The sequence below is a fragment of the Vipera ursinii genome (genome assembly GCF_947247035.1).
Source record: "Vipera ursinii genome assembly, chromosome: 15".
Taxonomy (NCBI): Eukaryota; Metazoa; Chordata; class Lepidosauria; order Squamata; family Viperidae; genus Vipera; species Vipera ursinii.
The window spans coordinates 5,130,898-5,151,423 of record NC_139528.1 but is presented as its reverse complement, the minus strand read 5'-3'; the positions used below and the strand labels follow the sequence as shown (position 1 = coordinate 5,151,423).

The 20,526-nt window shown below is 46.5% G+C and overlaps 1 protein-coding gene across 2 annotated transcripts; it reads left to right on the top strand.

Moving 5' to 3' along the window:
• Positions 1 to 476: 476 nt before the first annotated feature.
• Positions 477 to 19,385, top strand: SLC29A2 (solute carrier family 29 member 2). Of its 2 annotated transcripts, XR_014493828.1 has the most exons (14): positions 477 to 676; positions 2,976 to 3,075; positions 7,022 to 7,103; positions 8,206 to 8,390; positions 9,715 to 9,854; positions 11,076 to 11,210; positions 11,464 to 11,561; positions 12,643 to 12,727; positions 13,757 to 13,932; positions 14,154 to 14,259; positions 15,118 to 15,203; positions 16,436 to 16,635; positions 16,890 to 17,836; positions 18,165 to 19,385. XR_014493828.1 is itself a non-coding variant. In XM_083374157.1 (13 exons), exons 2-13 carry the CDS (start codon positions 3,047 to 3,049, stop codon positions 17,020 to 17,022), a joined length of 1,455 nt encoding a protein of 484 aa, XP_083230283.1. In that variant the 5' UTR covers positions 477 to 676; positions 2,976 to 3,046; the 3' UTR covers positions 17,023 to 17,971. The 2 variants fall into 2 exon arrangements, 1 of the variants encoding a protein (XP_083230283.1); XM_083374157.1 differs by lacking the exon at positions 18,165 to 19,385 and having other exon boundaries at positions 16,890 to 17,971.
• Positions 19,386 to 20,526: the final 1,141 nt, after the last annotated feature.

The window sequence follows — 20,526 nt, the reverse complement described above, 5'->3', positions numbered from 1 at the left end:
CCTTCCTTCCTTCCTTCCTTCCTTCCTTCCTTCCTGCCTTCTTTCACCTTCCTTCCTTCCTTCCTTCCTTCCTTCTCCTTCTTTCCTGCCTTCCTTCTTTCCTTCCTTCTTTCACCTTCTTTCCTTCCTTCCTTCTTTCACCTTCTTTCCTTCCTTCCTTCCTTCCTTCCTTCCTTCCTTCCTTCCTTCCTCCCTTCCTTCCTCCCTCCCTCCCTCCCTCCCTCCCTTCTCTATTTCTCCCTTTGCTTCCTCCCTCCCTCTTCCTTCTTGCCTTTCCTTCCTTCCTTTCTTTCCCTTCCTTCTTTCCTTCCTCCCTGCCTCTCTCTCTATTTCTCCCTTTGCTTGCTTCCTCCCTCCCTCCCTCCCTCCCTCCTCTCTTTCTCCCTTCCCTTCTTTCCTCCACCGGGGCTGCGGGCCGGGTCCTCCCCAGCAGAGGTCGTTGGGAGGACGGCGGCGGGGCCGCCAACACGCAGTCGCCGAGCGGCGGGGCCGGCTCCTCCCTGTCCGGGGTCGGCGGGGCTCCGTTTCAGAGAGCCGGGCCCGGCGGGGTGGCGGCTCCGGGAAGCGACGCCTGGGCTTCTCGAGGCAGCCTTGCCAGGAGCCCGAAGCCGCGAGGCGATGCCGGCCTCTTGCCCGCGAACGCTAGGGAGTCTCCCGACTCGGCTGACCGAACCAGGTAGGAGCCGCGGTGGTGCGTTCGCACGACCGCGGTAGCCCGGGTGAAGCTGGCTTTTGCGGGGAGGGGGGTTGCCTTGGGCAACGAGAGGCAGGTCGGAGCTGGCGGAGGGAGAAGAGCGGGTCGGGGTCGGGCCAGCTCTGGGTCGTGTGAAGGGGACCCCACCCCATCCAACCAACCCGTTCACTAGGCTCAGTGGAGACCTGGTCGTTTGGGATGGGGGGTCCTGGGAACCCCGAGTGGCCATCGCTGCAAATCGCAGCCTGGTTTGGGAGGACGTGTTTTGTCTGAATGCAGCAAGCAGCACCTGTGATTTCGCCACTTTCTGCTAGCCAAACCCCGCAAGCCAGGTTCTGACCTTTCCAGATTTAACCCGGCCAGGCAGGAGCCCTGCCTGGCCACCTGGCCCGCTTCACGGAGGGTTGATTCCGCAAGGTCGGGAGGAGAGGCGGTTTCTGGAATGCCGTAACCTGAACTGGCCAGTTTTAAAAGCCTAAAATAGACCTAAACCACCATCCACAAAAGTCTTTTTAACCAGGACCGAAAAGCCTTTGACCCAGTCTGTCTTTCTCAACCCTGTTCCGAATGGTGCAAACATCCCTATTGTTACTAGTAGGGATGACGGCTAGTCCTCAGAATTAGAACCACAATTAGGAACCAATCTTAGTGCTTTTGAAGTCAGCCATTTTTTTTGTCATGGTGATGAAGCCATTAAGCGAATCACAGGGTCATAAAGCGAATCCACCTTCCTCCATTGACTTTGCTTGTCGGAAGCCAGCTGGGAAGATTGCACGACCCCAGGACGTTGGCAGCTGTCATAAAAGACATGCCAAGCACCCACGTTTTAAATCTCACGATTGTGGAAATGCTGTGATGTTCGTTAAGTGCGAGGACTGGTCGTAAGTCGCTTTTTTCAGCGCCATTGTCGTTTGGAAAAAGTGCAGAGAAGAGCAACTCAGATGATTGAAGGCCTGGACACACACACACACACACACACACGCACACACATTATAGACACACATAAAGGTTCCCCCGCACATGTCTGCTAGTCGTTTCCGACTCTAGGGGCCGGTGCTCATCTCCGTTTCAAAGCCGAAGAGCCGGTGCTTGTCCGAGGACGTCTCCGTGGTCATGTGGCCGGCATGACTAGACACCAAAGGCGCACGGAACACTGTTACCTTCCCACCGGAGTGCTCCCTATTTTTCTACTTGCATTTTGACGTGCTTTCGAACTGCTAGGTTGGCAGAAGCTGGGATGAGTAACAGGTGCTCACTCTGCTACGCGGCTCTCGGGATTCGAACCGCCAAACTGCCGACCTTCTGATCGACAACCTCAGCGTCCTAACCCACTGAGCCACCGCGTCCCTTCAATAGACACACATACACATATACATACATACATGTATACAAATGTATACATACATATGTATACATACGTATACATATGTATACATATGTATACATGTATACATATATATACACACATATACATACATATATATACACACATGCATACACATACACACATATACATATATATATATACACACACACTATTTTGGGGGGAAGTAGCTACTCATTTACATCTGGAGTAAAAGAGGAATTGAAAGCTGGTTTTGTTTTAGCAGTTAAGCCATCAAATAGCAGGAGACGGTGAGTTCTAGTCCCACCTTAGCCACAAAAGCTGGCTGGGTGACTTTGGTCCAATCCCCAGGAGATGTTGAGTTCTAATCCCGCCTTAGCCATGAAAACTGGCTGGGTGACTTTGGCCCATTCATTCTCTCTGTCCATCCCATTGGGTTGGGTTTTTATTGTCATTTTTAATATATGTATTTACTGTTTTTAGTTGGGCATATGTTTAATTTTCTTTTAACTTTTGTGTTTTTGTATTTTTTATATATCTGCCCTGTTCACCGCCCTGAGTCCTTCGGGAGAAGGGCGGTATATAAAAATAAATAAATAAATAAATAAATAAATAAATAAATAAATAAATAAATCTCGCAGGGTTGTAATTGCTGAACAAATAGGCTGAGGAAGGGCTGTGGGATACTTGCTTGACTTATTTATAACAATAATAAAGGTGGGATATTACAAAAAAATTTTTTAAAAAAATCTTTAACAGGAAAAAAATCGGACAGTCATTTGCCCGGGATTATACTGTTTGAGCAGTGGGTTGGACTAGAAGACCTCCAAGGCCCCTTTAGCCCTAGGATTATAGGATTGCCAAAGCTACTGACTTCAGCTCAGGAGAGACTTTAAGCTAAATTTCCCCTTCAATATTTTTTCTTTTACTCTGCAGGTCCAGCTGTGGTTTGATCGAAGCGGAGGTGCACCACGTTTTCCGCTCACACTTCGGGCAAGCTGTGAATCATGAGTCCCCAGGAAAAGCCCAGAGATTTGTAAGTTACAATTATATGTAAGATGCTCTTAAGCCACTCCAGGACATTACGTACTCGGGTGCAAGAATCGAACCCCCGGGCTGCATTTTGGGCTGATTTCCTAGAATCCCAAGCAGCTGTTAGATGGAAAGAGATTTTAGCAGCTCTGAGATGATTGTTTGTGTACAGACAGTCCTCAACTTACGACAGTTCATTTAGCGGCCATTCAAAGTTACAATGGCCCCGGAAAAAAAAGCAACTCAGGACCATTTTTCACACTTAAAACGGATGCCACAGCATCCCCCGTGGTCGTGTAACGTGCGTTCAGATGCTTGACGACCGATTCAGATTTATGACGCTTGCCTGGGATCCCCTTTCGCGACCTTCTGACGAGCAAAGTCCATGGGGAAGCCAGATTCACTTAACGACGGTGTTGCTCATTTGAAAACTGCCGCGATCCCTTTCACAAACGCAGCAAGAACAGTCGTAAAACGCGGCAAAAGTCACTTGGCACATTTCTCGCTTAGCAGCGTAGATTCTGGTCGTAAGTCAAGGACTAGCTGTATTGAAGAGAGAGGGCTTGCTTCTGAGCATGTCTGGAGTGTTTCTCCCCCCCCGCCCCAGCTGAACTTTTTGTGTTGAGGCTTCCAGATGTTTAATAGCTGGTGCTTCTCATTGGTGAGCTGACGTTTGTCATACTACAAGTGTGTGCTCATGCGTGTGTTTGGCAGCCAAACAACATTATTATTTTTTTCAGGCCAGGCGGAAATCCCGTTTCAAAAGTCCTACATTCAAATTTTGCAACTCTTCCATTTGAATACTTTCTGAAACCCTGCAGTTCTGTCTCTCTGTCTCCTTTATTTTTGGGGCTTAGTTCTGTTCCCCCCCCCGCTCCGATAAACTCTGCTTTGATTCTAATGTCCAGTTTTAATTCTAATATCCCAGATAAATCGAACGCCAACGCCGTTGAGAAATGAAAACGATGATCAACAATAAGCCCTCTTAGCCAGCTCTCATTTCAGAGCTTGGAGGATAGTTGAGTTTCGATTGAAATTTGATAAATAAAATACGGGGGGGGGGACAGATTTAAAAACAAGAACAGAAAAGGTGGGGAACTCTCGCTGGACTACAATTCCCATCATCCTTAATGTTTAACCACGCTGTCTGGGGGAGAATGGGCATCGTAGTTAAGCAATAGTGTCAGAATCCATTTATATCACATTCATAAATGTATGTTTAAAACATTATCGCCCCCCCCATGGATTCTGCCATCTCCCGAGGAAGAAGGAGCGCATGTGGATTCAGCCGGCCTTAGGTTATTTCAAAGGCCAAGGGAAACCTTTTGAACTGGGGGAACAAAGGGGAGTGTTAGGGAAGGAGGCATCTGGCCTGTGTCTCCACTTGAATCTATAGAGGAAGAAGGCAATAACCATAAAGATCCGAAGATCCCTTTTTCCCACGAAAGGGATGACACGAAGTAAAATAATGGGGGGGGGGCTGACCAAATGGGATTGAGGGGACGGGGTTGAACCGGGAACCCTTTATCAAGTTTCCATTTGTAAAACAATACCAAGTCCTGTCTTGTATTCCCACAACCAAGCATGTCCTAGTAAAAATTCCTTTTGGACTAGAACTGACTCCCTAAGACGTGGACTGGGGTGGGTTCCTGACAAATAGTGTGTCTCCTTTTTCTTGCTGCCAGTTTTAATGTGGTATCTGCGTCGTTGGGCTTCCTTAGAGGAAATGAATCGCATCTAAAGCAAAGTTTCTCAATCGCGGCAACTTTGTAAGAGGCAGAATATTATAGATGGTAGGATTGGAAGGGACCTTGTGACTCTTGTGTTCACTGGCAGCAGGTTTTCTTTATTTTTTATTTTTTATTTATTTTTATTACATTTATATCCCGCCCTTCTCCGAAGACTCAGGGCGGCTTACAAGCTTAGCAGTAGCCTTCATTCTATGTATATGCCTGCTTATTAGGGCTTTCACACACACCCCCAAGCGGCATTATTACAAAGTCAGCTTATTGCCCCCAACAATCTGGGTCCTCATTTTACCGACCTCGGAAGGATGGAAGGCTGAGTCAACCTTGAGCCTGGTGGGACTCGAACCTGCACTAATTGCAGGCAGCTGGTGTTACTTAAGGAGGCATTAGCCCACTGCTCCACCAAGGCTCTTTGCTGCTGTTCGTGCGTCTCCTGGAGAATTTCCTTCCCACCCGGATGAAATATGGACTAGTATGGGCTAAACATTAAAGCTGAAGCCACTGTCACGTTACGCCTTTACGTACACTTTGCACGCGCAAGCTTGCACACTCAGACACAGGTAGCCTTTGATTTTTGACCGTCAACCAGAAAGTTTGCCACTAAGTGGTGCAATTGATAAAGCGAGCCATCGTGGGCGAACCTTTCTTGTGGCGGTCATTAAACAAGACATTACTTGACTGGGATTTGCAACCTTCCCTGCTGGTTTTCCCCATTGATTGATGTCTGTCTGTCTGTCTGTCTATCTCTCAAAATGTCTCATCTATCTATAACTATATCTGTCTGTCTATCTAAATCTCTCATCTGTTTATCACTATCCGTCTCTCATTTGTCTATCTATCTCTTCTCTCTCTCATCTGTCTGTCTGTCTGTCTGTCTGTCTGTCTCTCTCTCTCTCTCTCTCTCTCTATCTATCTATCTATCTATCTATCTATCTATCTATCTCTTATCTGTTTGTCTACATCCATCCTATCTATCTATCTGTCTGTCTATCTTTCTATCTATCTATCCCTCATTTGTCTGTCTGTCCGTTTCTACGGTATATCTGTCTGTCGTGATGGTGCAGTGGTTAGAATTCAGTATTGCAAGCTAAACTCTGCCCACTGCCAGGAGTTCAATCCTGACCGGCTCAAGGTTGACTCAGCCTTCTATCCTTCTGAGGTTGGTAAAATGAGGACCTAGATTGTTAGGGGGCCATAGGCTGACTCTGTAAACTGCTTAGAGACGGCTGTGAAGCCTAAGTGCAAGAGCTCACTCTGCTAAAAACCTAATTCCCACAGCATTGTCTGATGCCTAAAGATATTTACCCATGGCAGTAGGTCTTTATTGCTATTATCCTTCTCACCTTTCCTATTACCTATTGGTAGGTTATGATATCATTTTGTTGTTTGTATCTTATGATTTATGATTTATCATTCTGTTGTTTGTATGTACACTAAGATTTTATGCATCAGAGGCAAATTCCTTGTGTGTCCAATCACACTTGGCAAATAGAATTCTAGACTCTCTAATCCCTATTTTATTCTCCTCTATTATTTATTTCTATTCTATTATCTATTTTCTGTTCTCTAATCCCTATTCTATTCTACTGTATTCTATATTCTATTCTATTATTCTATTCCTATTCTGTTTTATTATAGTATTTTATTCTATTATTTATTTCTAATCTTCTATATTCTATTCTATTCTATTCTATTCTATTCTATTCTATTCTATTCTATTCTATTCTATTCTATTCTATTCTATTCATGTTCTGTTCTATTCCATTCCATTATTCTATTCTATTCTATTCTATTCTATTCTATTCTATTCTATTCCATTCCATTCTATTCTGTTCTGTTCTGTTCATGTTCTGTTCCATTCCATTATATTCCATTATTCTGTTCTGTTCTGTTCTGTTCTATTCTATTCTATTCTATTCTATTCTATTCTATTCTATTCTATTCTATTCTATTCTATTCTATTCTATTCTATTCTATTCTATTCTATTCTTGTTGTATTCTATTCTTATTGTATTTCTATTCTATTCTTATTCTATTTCTATTCTATTCTTATTCTATTTCTATTCTTATTCTATTATATTCTGATTTTCTAGTTTTTATTTTCTATTCTCTAATCTGTATTCTATTGTATTCTACTCTGGACTGTGTGGTGGAGTGGGTAGAGTCTAGCTCTGGTGATCTGACGGGGGTCTCTCCTTCCAGGTTCCACTGTGTGGGAATCATATTCTTCCTCCTGGGATTAGGGACTCTCCTTCCCTGGAACTTTTTCATCACAGCCATCCCGGTGAGTCCTTCGTTTGGGAGACGGTCCCGGGCAGTCGGAGGAGCTGAGACCGTCTGCTTTAGCTCCATTTTTCTCCTTTTGTAATGAGACTCGCGGCCACAATTGAGCCCCACATTTCTGTTATTAAGTTATTCTGTTATTAAGCGAGACATTTGTTAAATGAGCTTTGCTCATGGTTGTTAAGTGAATTACTACAGCTGTTAAGTTAGGAACACGGTTGTTAAGCGAATCTGGCTTCCCCCATGGACTTGGCTTGTCTGACGATCGCAAAAGGGGATCCCCTGACCCCGGGACACTGCAGCCGTCATAACTATGAGTTATGTTGCCAAATATCCGAGTTTTGATCACATGACTGTCAGGATGCTGCAACGGTGTGAAAAACGGTCATTGTTCCCTTTTTTCATTGCCGTTGTAACTCTGAATGGTCCCTAAGCGAAGTGTTGTAAGTCGAGGACCACCTGCATAAGTGCTTTCATACAGGTCGCTTAATGACGGTTGAAAGTTGCAAGAGCCCTGCCAAAAGGGACTTATGGCCAGCCCTCCCATTTAACAGCCATCGCAGCGTCCCCCACGGTCACATGATCAAAATTTGGGCCCTTGGCCACCGGCGTGCGTTCACAAGATCGTAAAATTGTCATGACTCATTTAACAACCGTCTCCCTTAGCAACAGAAATTTTCGTCTCAGTAGGGGCCATAAGCCGAGGACTACCTTTCGGGACAGGCCAGGATGGGAAGGGATGGAAAGTTGCCCCTTTTAATACAAAAAGGAGAGGCCCGATGGCATTGAGCACAGGGTTGGGATAGATGTCCTCTGCAGGTCCCTTCCAATTCAGCCATTTCCATGTCTCTTAGGATGCTTTGCACCCAATTCTGCAATTTCCCCCCACCCTAACCTACATTTGTTTTGCTGGGGTGGTGGTGGTCAGGAAGATAAACCAGGTTTGTTAAGCCTAGTTAACCCCCGTTACATCCTCAGGGCCAATGGGGTCTGTAGAGCAGCGTCAGTTCACAAGGGATGCTGTGATAACATTGAACCTCCTTTTGTTTTGTTTTTTTTCCAAAACACGCTCTCTCCTAATGAAACACTTTCTCTCCCGCCAGTATTTCGAGAAAAAACTCAGGGGGAACTTCTCTGCCGGGTGGGAACCGGCTGGGAATGAGACAACCTCAAAGCCACCACCGGTGCCCGACTGCAAAGACGAATTCAGCTTCAGCAACTGGCTGACCCTGCTCTCTCAGTTGCCTCTCCTGCTCTTCACCTTTCTCAACTCCCTCCTCTACCGATGGTGAGACACGTTTCTCTCTAGGTTGGAGTCGCTTTTCTCTCTGCATTTGACTCGCCGGCAGCCTCTTGCCACGTTTCTCTCCTTTGGGGCCTGAGCGTTTTAGTCCTGCTCAGTGAGAAGGGCCTTGCAGGATCCCAATCTGGCTTGGTCACCGGGATCGGAGGCTTCGTCTTCCCAGCTAGAACAAAACAGAACAGAACAGAGAATGGAATGGAATGGAATGGAATGGAATATGGGATAGAATAGAATAGAATAGAATAGAATAGAATAGAATAGAATAGAATAGAATAGAATAGAATAGAATAGAATAGAATAGAATAGAATAGAAAATGGGTGAGAATGGAATGGAACAGAACAGAACAGAACAGAAAATGGAATAGAATAGAATAGAACAGAACAGAACAGAATAGAAAATGGGTGAGAATGGAATGAAACAGAACAGAACATGGAATGGAATGGAATGGAATAGAATAGAATAGAATAGAATAGAATAGAATAGAATAGAATAGAATAGAATAGAATAGAATAGAATAGAATAGAATAGAATAGAATAGAATAGAATAGAATAGAATAGAATAGAATAGAATATGGGTGAGAATGGAGTGGAAGGGAAGGGAAGAGAAGAAGAGAAGAGAAGAGAAGAGAAGAGAAGAGAAGAGTTGGAAAGGACCTATACCATTTCAGACAAATGGTTGTTCAATCTCTTTTTAAAAACATTCACAACTTCTGAATGCAAGTTGTTCCCTGATCAATTGTTCTCGCTCTTAGAAAATTTCTTCTTAGTTCTAGGTTGCTTCTCTCCTTGATTAGTATTTATGTGGTCCCTGTTGTGTGTGGCTTTTTAATTGTTGATCGATGGTGTTGATGATTAAGTTGTTGGTTGTTGTTTCCTTGTGCTGCCCAGCCCTCCCCTCCTAATTCCTTGATAAGCTGGGAGTAAATCCGCCCTGCTGTCTCCCAGGCTTCAATCATTTCCCTGGCTGTTTTTGTCCCTGCTCGTCCCACAATCTTAGTAGCCACCAAAATGGAATGTACGTCCTTGTTCAATGCAAGGGCCTTGCTTGCAGGCCTGGCAGGGTTAAAGGGGAAGGGAAGAAGCTGACTCACAGGGTGGTGGTTGTGGAGAAAATAGGAGGAGGAAGGCGTGTTGGGTATGATTGCTGTCTTGGGTTATTTGTAAAAATAATGAAGGCGGGTAACAAAGGAATACATATCCTCATGCCTTCCTTTCTCCCAGCCTCAAGGGAAGTGTCTCCCATGGATATCTGCAACTGACGCTACTTTTCCAGCTATTCACATGTCTTTTTTTTTCTTCCTTGCAAAGCATTTCGGACAAAGTACGTATTTTGGGCAGCCTGATAGCGATCCTGTTCCTCTTTGTGCTGACCGCCATCTTGGTTAAGGTGACGATGTCTCCCCAGAGTTTTTTCTCCATCACCATGGCAAGCGTCTGGTTCATTAACTGTGAGTTGGCTCTGGTTAATTCCTCTCCAGCACTGATGACGTTACCTTGCTTGATAATGAGATGTCTGCAAGAAAACCACCAAGCGCAGAGACACACACACACCCCGCCCAACAACCCCCAAATTCCTCTGTTGCATCTCTGAGATTTTGAGCTTTGTCAAATCCTCATTTGCCCGCCCCCTCTACCCCACCTCCAAAACTCTGGGCAACCTACTTCACAGGGTTGTTGTGAGCTCCAGAATTTGATTCCTGGTCCTTCAAAATCTATCAGACTGCAACTCCCAGAATCCTTAGCCAGCATGTCAGTGGTGGGAAGTGTTAGATTACAGGGGTCTTCAAACTCGGCCCATTTATGACCTGTGGACTTCAACTCCCAGAATTCCTCAGCCAGCCCTGGTTGGCTGAGGAATTCTGGGAGTTGAAGTCCACAAGTCATAAAAGAGCCAAGTTTGAAGACCCCTGTGTTAGAAGGATATAGGCAGCAGCATTCAGTCCTGAGCCAAGTCTTGGGTAATCGGGCTTTAAGCTGTGTGGACTTCAATTCCCAAAATTCCCCAGCCAGCTATGCTGGCTGCGGAATTCTGGGAATTGGAAGTCCACATGTCTTAAAGTTGTGAAACGCCAACTTAGAGATCAGTTCGAAAGGAGATTGTTATCAGCAATATATTTTCTTTTCATCCAAATAAATGGGATACGCGATACACTCGCTCCTTGACTTGCCCCCACAACGGAGTCCAGAACTTCCGTCGCTAAGTGAGGAAGTCGTTTAGTCAATTTTGCTCCATCTTACGACCTTCCTCGGCACGGTTAAGTGAATCCCTGCAGTGGTTATTTATTTATTTGTTTGTTTGTTTGTTTGTTTGTTTTTATATACCGCCCTTCTCCCGAGGGACTCGGGGCGGTGTACAGAGTATGTCAGCCACACGGTTGTTAAGTGGAACCGGCTTCCCCTTTTGTCAGGCGGTCGCAAAAGGGGATCAACATCACGTGACCCCGGGATGCCGCAACCGTTATATTCCGAGTCAGTCGCCAAGCGTCTCCGTTTTGTTGACCGTGGGGGATGCTGCGACGGTCGTTAAGTGTGAAAAACAGGCAGAAGTCACTTCTCCCAGTGCCGTTGTAACTTCAAACCGTCACGAAACGAACGGCCGTAGTTCGAAGACGGTCTGTAAACAAAGCCGTCCCGTTCTTGACATTGCCCTCTTTTTTTGTCCCCCTCAGCCTTCTGTGCCGTCCTGCAAGGAAGTCTTTTCGGCCTGTTGGGGTCTTTTCCTCAAAAATACAGCACCCTGTTCCTCAGCGGTCAAGGCGTGGCCGGGATGTTTGCAGCCATCGCCATGTTGCTTTCCAAGGCCAGTGAGTATCGGGGTCTGAAAACAGCCACCGAGAGCCCAGCCACGGTCTTTTCAAGTCCGACTTCTTTGGTCCGTGGAGGTTTTCTCTCCTCCGGGTCAAAGTTGTCCCGAAGGAGCTTTGGGATCAGAACTGAAGAAGCTTCTTGGATGAGAAGCGAAATGTTTTCAAGGGGGAAAAAAAAAAGTCCAGTTGCCTCTTGGGGGGAAAAAAAAAGCTCCTTTGGGACACACGGCCACTTTTCTCCCCGGTTTAGGCGGATTGGACGATCAGTCGTCTGCCCTGATCTATTTCGTCACCCCCTGTGCTGGGACCTTAGTTTCGATTGGCTGTTATCTCTTGCTGCCCCACCAGGTAAGATGAGATCCTTTGTCCCTCTTAATAGAATAACAGAGTCGCAAGGGACCTTGGAGGTCTTCTAGTCCAACCCCTGCGCAAGCAAGAAACCCTAGGCCAGGGGTAGAGGCAACCTTGGCTCTTTTATGACTCGTGGACTTCAACTCCCAGAATTCCTCAGCCAGCATGGCTCAGCTTGGAAGCCTCTCCCTTTCCCCTCAGCATGGCTGGCTCAGGAATTCTGGGAGTTGAAGTCCACGAGTCATAAAGCGGCCTAGGCCTAAGCCAGGGGTAGTCAACCTTGGCTCTTTTATGACTCGTGGACTTCAGCTCCCAGAATTCCTGAGCCAGCATGGCTCAGCCTAGAAACCTCTCCCTTTCCCCTCAGTGTGGCTGGGTCAGGAATTCTGGGAGTTGAAGTCCACGAGTCATAAAAGAGCCAAGGTTGCCTACCACTGGTCTAGACCATTTCAGACAAATGGGTGTCCAGTCTCTTCTTAAAAAACTCCAGTGTTGGAGCACCCACAACTTCTAGTTGCAAGCTGTTCTGCTGGTTAATTGTCCTCACTGTCAGGTAATTTCTCCTCCGTTCCAGGTTGCTTCTCTCCTTGATTACTTTCCATCCGTTGCTTCTTGTCCTGCCTTTCAGGGGCTTTGGAGAATAGCTTGACTCCCTCTTCTTTGGGGCAGCCCCTCAAATATTGGAATACTGCTATCATGTCACCCCTAATCCTTCTTTTCACCAGACTAGAGATCCCCAATTCCTGCAACCGTCCTTCATATGTTTTCGCCTCCAGCCCCCTAATCATCTTTGTTGCTCTTCTCTGCACTCTTCCCTCAGTCTCAAAATCTTTTGTGTATTGTGTTGACCAAAACTGGATGCAGTCTTCCAAGTAGGGTGTTAGCGAAGCCTTATAAATTTCTCCTGCTTTCCCATGGATAATTTTCAAGTTCTAAGCTGGTTCTCATGCTCTGGGATTTCTTGGTGGTGCTCCATCCCATAGAACCTGCTTGGCTGTTTGAGAACCTGATTGGTTAGGAGCTCCCGGCAGTCCAGGTGACCATTGAAAAACCATCGGCTCTTCTTCTTTCCCTGCAGTCCTTCACTCGTTACTATCTGGACAAGAGACCACTGGAAGATTTGGGATATGAACTGGAAACTAAAGCAGGCCTTCTTTCGCCAGGTGAGACATCTGGAATTAATGAAAAATAAAAATGGGGAAGATTGAGAAGGTTGTCACAATCGGACTGCTGGCGGTGGAGATTTTCATTTTCTTTTCACGCTTTGGTCTTGCGATCCTGGTTGGTTCAAAATCGGCCTTTCCCAGCCTGGGTGATCTTCCTGTGCTGGAGTCAGAATTCTGGGAAATGTAGTCCAGAAGACAAATGGGCTGATCACAGGGAATTCGACTGGGTATTTTCCCCCATTCTCCAGAATCTTAACATCCGTTGGGGGTTGAGGGCTGGAAACAGTGTTTCTCAACCTTGGCGGTTTTAATAAAAGGTGGGCTTCACCTCCCAGAGTTTCCTGGCCAGCATTCTTTAAAGATGGGTGAATCAGCGCAGTTGTTAAGTTGGGAACACCGTTGTTAAGTGGATCCGGCTTCCCCCGTTGACTTTGCTTTGTCAGAAGTTCGCAAAAGGGGATCACGTGAACCCGGGACACCGCAACCCGTCGTAAATACGAACCGGTTGCCGAGCATCTGAATTTTGATCACGCGACCCTGGGGATGCCCCAACCGTCATAAAAGCGTGAAAAACGGTCGTAAGTCACTTTTCCCAGGGCCGCCGTAACTTAGAAGAGTCACTAAACGAACTGTTGCAAGCCGAGGACTGCCTGTAGACTATAAAGCTGCAGTATTTATTTATTTATTTATTTATTTATTTTAATTCCATTTATATCCCGCCCTTCTCCGAAGACTCAGGGCGGCTTACAAGCTTAGCAGTAGCCTTCATTCTATGTATATGCCTGCTTATTAGGGCTTTCACACACACCCCAAGCGGCATTATTACAAAGTCAGCTTATTGCCCCCAACAATCTGGGTCCTCATTTTACCTACCTGGGAAGGATGGAAGGCTGAGTCAACCTTGAGCCTGGTGGGACTCGAACCTGCACTAATGGCAGGCAGCTGGGGTTACTTAAGGAGGCATTAGCCCACTGCTCCACCAAGGCTCTTGATTTTGATTGGCCCCCTTGCTTTGTGTCTCTTCAGAGGATGGCCCCACTCTTGTGGCAGACAGTTCCAAAGGAGAGCCGCTCAACGTGACGAACGGGAACGCCCTGGTTGTGGAGCAGGACGGCTCGGCTTGCCCGCCAGAAGTCATGAATGGAGGGAGTGGGGTGGGCATGGTTGCCCCCAACCCCTCCCTCTTCAGTGTCCTCAAGAAGGTAAGGACCACGTGGAAGTTCCTTTTCAATTCCCGGTAAATAGGAGGGGAAGACTATTCCAGGCTTCATGAGGGTCATAATTCGAGGACTGCCTTCATACTGGGGCTCAGTTCGCTCTGGAATTGTGCCCCATTTGAAGCCGGCTGAAGGGAGACCACCGAGCGATCCAGATGTTGAAGGTGGTCCGTGTCGCAATCGCAGCTTCTGCTTTTCCACTTCAGATTTGGCTGCTGGCCCTCTCCATCGTTATGGATTTTTCTATCACCCTCTCGGTGTTTCCAGCCATTACCACGAAAGTCGTCAGCTCCACTCAGGATCCGTATTGGCGTGAGTGATGGGGCCTTTAATTACCGGGCAGGAAGAGGCGGGGCTGTTCTGCGTTGGCTGGAGCTGGGGAAAGGGATCTGCTCCGAAACTCATCTCCAAGTTGAAGGTCAGGTGGTAGGAAAGAGCCGTCTCTAAGGAGGTGCTGGGGGCTCTCTGAGTTTGGCTGTTTTCTGGCAGACGTTTCATGACCCAACTAGGTAACGTCATCAGTGCTAGAAGGGAGGAGGGAGGAGAATTGGAGGAGGAGGAGGAAGAGGAGGAGGAAATGGACTGTGGGGTCCTTGGTGCTCTCTGAGCTTGGCTGTTTTCTTGCAGACGTTTCATGACCCAACTAGGTAACATCATCAGTGCTAGAAAAGCGTTTGTAGAGAGGAGTTGGAGAAGGGAGAGAAGAGGAGGAGGAGGAGAAAATGACAGAGTTGGAAGGACTTTGGAGGTCTTCCAGCCCAGCCCCCTTTTCGAACAGGAAACCCTAGACCATTTGAGACAAATGGTTGTCCGATCTCTTCTTGGAAACCTCCAGTGTTGGAGCAGTCACAACTTCTGGAGGCGAGCCGTTCCACCGACTTAATTGTTCTGACCGTCGGGAAATTTCCCTTACTGTGGGCTGTCTTGGTGCTCTCTGAGCTTGGTTGATTCCTTGCAGGCGTTTCATGACCCAGCTAGGTAACAACATCAGCAATAGTGGGAAGTGGGCTTTGCTGCCTTTTTTTCGTTCTAGTTGGCTGCCCTGTCAGTATTGTTGGGAAAGGTGAGGTGTTGGCGGTTTCTCGATTCGGCTGTTTTTACTGAAAGCTGCCTTGACACAAGACACGGTCTAACTCTTCTGTGGGTCTCCCCATCTTCTCCCCACCTTAGAGGATTATTTCACTCCAGTTTGCTGCTTCCTTCTCTTCAACGTGATGGACTGGCTGGGGCGGAGTTCGACTTCCTACTTCCTCTGGGTGAGCAATTGGTGGCAGGAGTGGGATACATCCTCAGCTAGGCTGTTTCCCACGAAGGGGAAGACCAGACATCTTCTTCAATGAATTGGGGGAGGGGGGGCCCTCAAGGGCAGGCCTGCAAATCGTCCTCGACTTACACCTGTTTAGTGACCGTTTGAAGTTTCGACGGCACGGAGACAAGCGACATTTTTCACACTTACGTCCAGGGCTTTTTTTTTGTCATAGAACGCTCAGAACGGAGTTCCAGCACCTTTTTTGGATGGAACCTTGTAGGGTAGGCAAGGCAGGTTGTAGGAGATGTGTGAGTTCCAGCACCTTTTTTCTTTTACAAAAAAAGCACTGCTTACGACCATTTGCAGCATCCCTACGGTCAAGGGACCAAAATTCGGAGGATTTTGGCAACTGGCAGGCATTTATGTCCATTGCAGTGTCCCAGCTGGTTGAGGCACCAGGCTAGGAACTAGAAGACGGGGAGTTATAGTTTTGCCTTAGGCAGGAAAGCTGGCTGGGTGACTTTGGGCCAATCACCAGGAGACGGTGAGTTCTCGTCCCGGCTAAGGCATGAAAGTCAGCTGGGTGACTTCGGGCCAGTCACTTTTTCTTAGCCCAACCCACCTCACAGGATTGTTGTTGTGGGGAAAATAGGAGAAGGAAGCTATGTTGGATATGTTTGCTGTCTTGTGTTCTTTGTAAAACTCATAAAGGCAGGTTGGATAGTTAGGTAGATATGGATGGAGATAGATAGATAGAAAGAGACAGACAGACAGACAGAGGTTAAGAATAGGATAGATAGATAGATAGATAGATAGATAGATAGATAGATAGATGGATGGATGGATGGATGGATGGATGGATGGATGGATGGATGGATAGATAGATAGATAGATAGATAGATAGATAGATAGATAGATAGATAGATAGATAGATAGATAGATTGATATGGATAGAGATAGATAGATAGAGATAGATAGATAGATAGATAGATAGATAGATAGATGATAGATAGATAGATAGATAGATAGATAGATAGATAGATAGATAGATATGGATAGAGATAGATAGATAGATAGATAGATAGATAGATAGATAGATAGATAGATGATAGATAGATAGATAGATATGGATAGAGATAGATAGATAGATAGATAGATAGATAGATAGATAGATAGGCAGGCAGGCAGGCAGGCAGGCAAAATGCTTTATTTCTAAGCAACGTGGTTCTCTCTCGCCAGCCACAGAAGCACCTTCGTCTCCTTCCCGCCGCGGTGGGACTCCGCATTGTCCTCATTCCCATGTTTCTTCTGTGCAACATCCCGAGACAGACTAACTGGCCTGTGCTTTTCCCCCACGATGCCTGGTTTGTGGTCCTGATGGTGGTCTTCTCTCTGTCCAACGGCTACTTCGTCTCCCTCACCATGTGCCTGGCCCCCAAGTGAGTAGGCTTCCCCGATTCTTCTCCAAAAGCAGGAAGGAAGGGAGGGAGGAAGGGAGGGAGGGAAAAGACAGGAGAGGAGAGGAAAGGAAAGGAAAGGGTGAGAGGGAAGAAGGAAGGAATGAGAAGGGAGGGAGGGAGGGAAGAAAGGAAAGAGAAAGAGGGAGGGAGGGAGGGAGGGAGGAAAAGCTAGAGAAGAAAAAAATGCAGGGAAGGAAGAAAAAGAGAGTTTGGACATTAATTCTCTCCTCCAGGCAGGTCCAGCCGGAAGAGAGCGAGCTGGCGGGGGCCATCATGACCTTTTTCCTGGCTTTGGGACTCTCCTGTGGGGCAGCGCTGTCTTTCCTGCTGAAGTTGCTTCTTCCACAATCTCCATCCTGCCTCTAAGCCCCCCCCCCACCATGTGGCAGCTAAGAAACCTCCTTTGGGATGAAGAAAAACTGGATTTATCGGGTCATAACGCTTTCTTCAAGGTTCCCCCCTTTATGTGTGCGTGTGTGCGTGCGTGCACGTGCGTGCGTGCACGTGCGTACGCACGCACACACACACACATTTAAATGAATGCAACCTTCCTGTAGACATCTTGAATGTATTTGGAAAGAGACATTCTGGATTTTTGCAGCTGACATTTCTGCAAAACGGCTGCTTCTCATGTGATGGGAAGTGTGATCTTCCTCTGCTCCGTTCTTCGAATGCGGCACTTATTATTTTGTGACGCACAACGGCTCGACTTGCGTGTGAATACACGGCTGGAGGGCCTGCAGAGGTGGGGAGGGGAATCAACATACACACTTTGGGATGTTTTTTAGTATATCGAAGCAACTGACATTCTCCGTCTCCTCCCGTGTTTAAGGTTGTTTTGTCACCCTGGAAAGTATTGCCAAACCTACAGGACTAGTAACATGGATGACAAAAAGGGACCTCAGTTGAAAAAACAGCTCTCTTTTTTTTTTGCGGCGCGTGCGGAAGGGAAGGGAGAATTAATTGTGATAACCCCTGGATTTGTCTCAAATTGGTGGAGATGCGGAAGATATCAAATGGTTCAAGGAAGAGTTAATTCTGCATGCAAACACCCCCCCTACTATGCAAATTCTACTAAAACAGTTCAAAAAATTTGCCTGAATGAAGCAGAAATGAAGAAAGAGGAAGTTGGGAAGGCACCTTGGCATAAATAACAAGGCTGGTTCTTAAGAAGCGGCTAGTCCAGGGGTTAGGCAACCTTGGCTCTTTTATGACTCGTAGGCTTCAACTCCCAGAATTCCTGAGCCAGCATGGCTCAGCTTGGAAACCTCTCCCTTTCCCCTCAGCATGGTTGGCTCAGGAATTCTGGGAGTTGAAGTCCACGAGTCATAAAGCAGCCTAGGCCTAGGCCTAGGCCAGGGGTAGGCAACCCTTGGCTCTTTTATGACTCGTGGACTTCAACTCCCAGAATTCCTGAGCCAGCATGGCTCAGCTTGGAAACCACTCCCTTTCCCCTCAGCATGGCTGGCTCAGGAATTCTGGGAGTTGAAGTCCACGAGTCTTAAAAGAGCCAAGGTTGCCTACCCCTGGGCTAGACAGTCACTTGTATGAGATGGTATGGGGTCTCCTGCTTGAGCAGGGGGCTGGACTAGAAGACCTCCAAGGTCCCTCCCAGCTTCTATTCTGTTCTCTTCTATTTTAATTTTCTGTTCTGTTCTGTTCATATCTTGGGACAACATTTCTGGGTTCAGGCGAGGGCTATGCAGCTTTGGGTAGCCCTGATCCGATTTCATTTGGCGTCAGAATCAACAGGCTGAGCAGAGGTGTCTGCAAGTCTGCATGTAAACAGAAAACTGGTTGGTCTGGATTAGGGGAAAAAACTACAGAGCAATTGTGGTTACTCTCTCTACCTCTCATTCATTCTGCTTGGTGAGATTGCGGCTCTTCTCAACTCAAGCTGTTTTTCTAGGGGGGGGAAAAGGGAGAAATACATATATATCTATCCATACCTGTACTGTATTAGGTCAAGGGAAAGTTTTAAATAAAACCAGGGCTCTTCAAACTTGGCCCTTTGATGACTTGTGGACTTCAACTCCCAGAATGCCTCAGCCAGCAGTGGAGAAATCGGGGAGTTGAAGTCCACAAATCTTAAAAGTTGCCAAGGTTCGACAGCCTTGGTTTAAACGATAATTTCCTCTGGGAAAATATATCGCTTAAATCCTGCCCTGGTAGCACTGTGGTTAAGTTTAGATCAATATTGTGTGAGTCCTTGTCTAGATGTGTGGGAATTGCAGCTCCCAGAATCCCCCTTGTCCTTAGGCAGATTGGCTAGGAATTCTGGGAAGCGACATCCCAGCAAAGGATCTCTTTGAGGCAACAGTAGATTCCTTCACAGGGATGCTGGTTAAGTCAAGGTCTGGCATCTTGGAAATCTGCCAGATTTAGGACTGTAGCCCCTCTTATCATCGGTGTAGTGATATTAAGTGCATCCTGATTACTATTGTGGCCTAACAACGGTTGGATGGCTCCGAAGATGGCAAAAATCGCAAATCAGGAAGTGACCTTTGTCTTTTCCCAGTTTGAACAGCTCTAGTAAGCGAGCCAGATTAAATCAGGACACACAAAAAAAACAACCACCTGAAAAGCGTTGTCTTTTGTGTTTTTCAAAGGGACATCTACTTGCATGTTCAATACTGATTTTTTTTAAAAAAAATATAATTATTTTGCTGTTACTTCGGGGGAATGGATACGGGGAATGTATTGTGTGCTCTGTAATAAAGGTTTTTTTAAAAAAAGTTTTCGGGTTTTTATTCCATGAACACCCGCAGAAAAATGTTCACAGCACTTTATCCCCAGAGAAGGGTCTCCAATTTGCTATCTGCTCATATTTGGGGGGGAGGTTAAAGAGATGATCCCGAACAAGAATGGTTTGCCAAAATTGGCCTGGTGGTTGATATTATTTTCTCAAAAAAAGATCCACAGAAACCCTTGCAAAGAATGGAAGGGGGGGGGAAGGCTCTGGAACCCTCTCCACAACCATTTTTTTTTGGGGGGGGGCTTGCAATGTAGAATATAAAGTCACATTTTTAGGAGGGGGTGGTGGTTTTTAGTATATCGAAGCAACTGACATTCTCCGTCTCCTCCCGTGTTTAAGGTCGTTTTGTCACCCTGGAAAGTATTGCCAAACCTACAGGACTAGTAACGTGGATGACAAAAAGGGACCTCAGTTGAAAAAAACAGCTCTCAACTTTTTTGCGGCGCGTGCGGAAGGGAGGGGAGAATTAATTGTGATAACCCCTGGATTTGTCTCAAATTGGTGGAGATGCGGAAGATATCAAATGGTTCAAGGAAGAGTTAATTCTGCATGCAAACACACACCCCCTCCCTACTATGCAGACTCTACTGAAACAGTTCAAAAAAATTGCCTGAATGAAGCAGAAATGAAGAAAGAGGAAGTTGGGAAGGCACCTTGGCTTAAATAACAAGGCTGGTTCTTAAGAAGAGGCTAGTCCAGGGGTAGGCAACCTGGATCCCGAACAAGAATGGTTTGTCAAAATTGGCCTGGTGGTTGATATTATTTTCTCAAAAAAGATCCACAGCAACCCTTGCAAAGAATGGAAGGGGGGGGAAGGCTCTGGAACCCCCTCCGCAACCATTTTTTTTGGGGGGGGGCTTGCAATGTAGAATATAAAGTCACATTTTTAGGAGGGGGGGAGTCCCCGGATCGTCCCAAAACGGTAAGCGACGAGGGTGGGATTCGAACCCACGCGTGCAGAGCACAATGGATTAGCAGTCCATCGCCTTAACCACTCGGCCACCTCGTCTCCCGGAACGTGGTTTGTTCTCCACCTGGTCTATGCTGGCTTCCCTGGAAACCGGGATTAAGAAATAGCTTTTTGCAATATATAGATATAGATATAGATATAGATA

Bases quoted from the DNA above. Each gene is read 5' to 3' on its own strand.
- SLC29A2 (XM_083374157.1), top strand. From the start codon at position 3,047: ATGAGTCCCCAGGAAAAGCCCAGAGATTT. The intron at 9,855-11,075 runs GTGAGTTGGCTC...TGTCCCCCTCAG, and splicing joins AAGCGTCTGGTTCATTAACT to CCTTCTGTGCCGTCCTGCAA. The intron at 16,636-16,889 runs GTGAGTAGGCTT...TCTCTCCTCCAG, and splicing joins ACCATGTGCCTGGCCCCCAA to GCAGGTCCAGCCGGAAGAGA.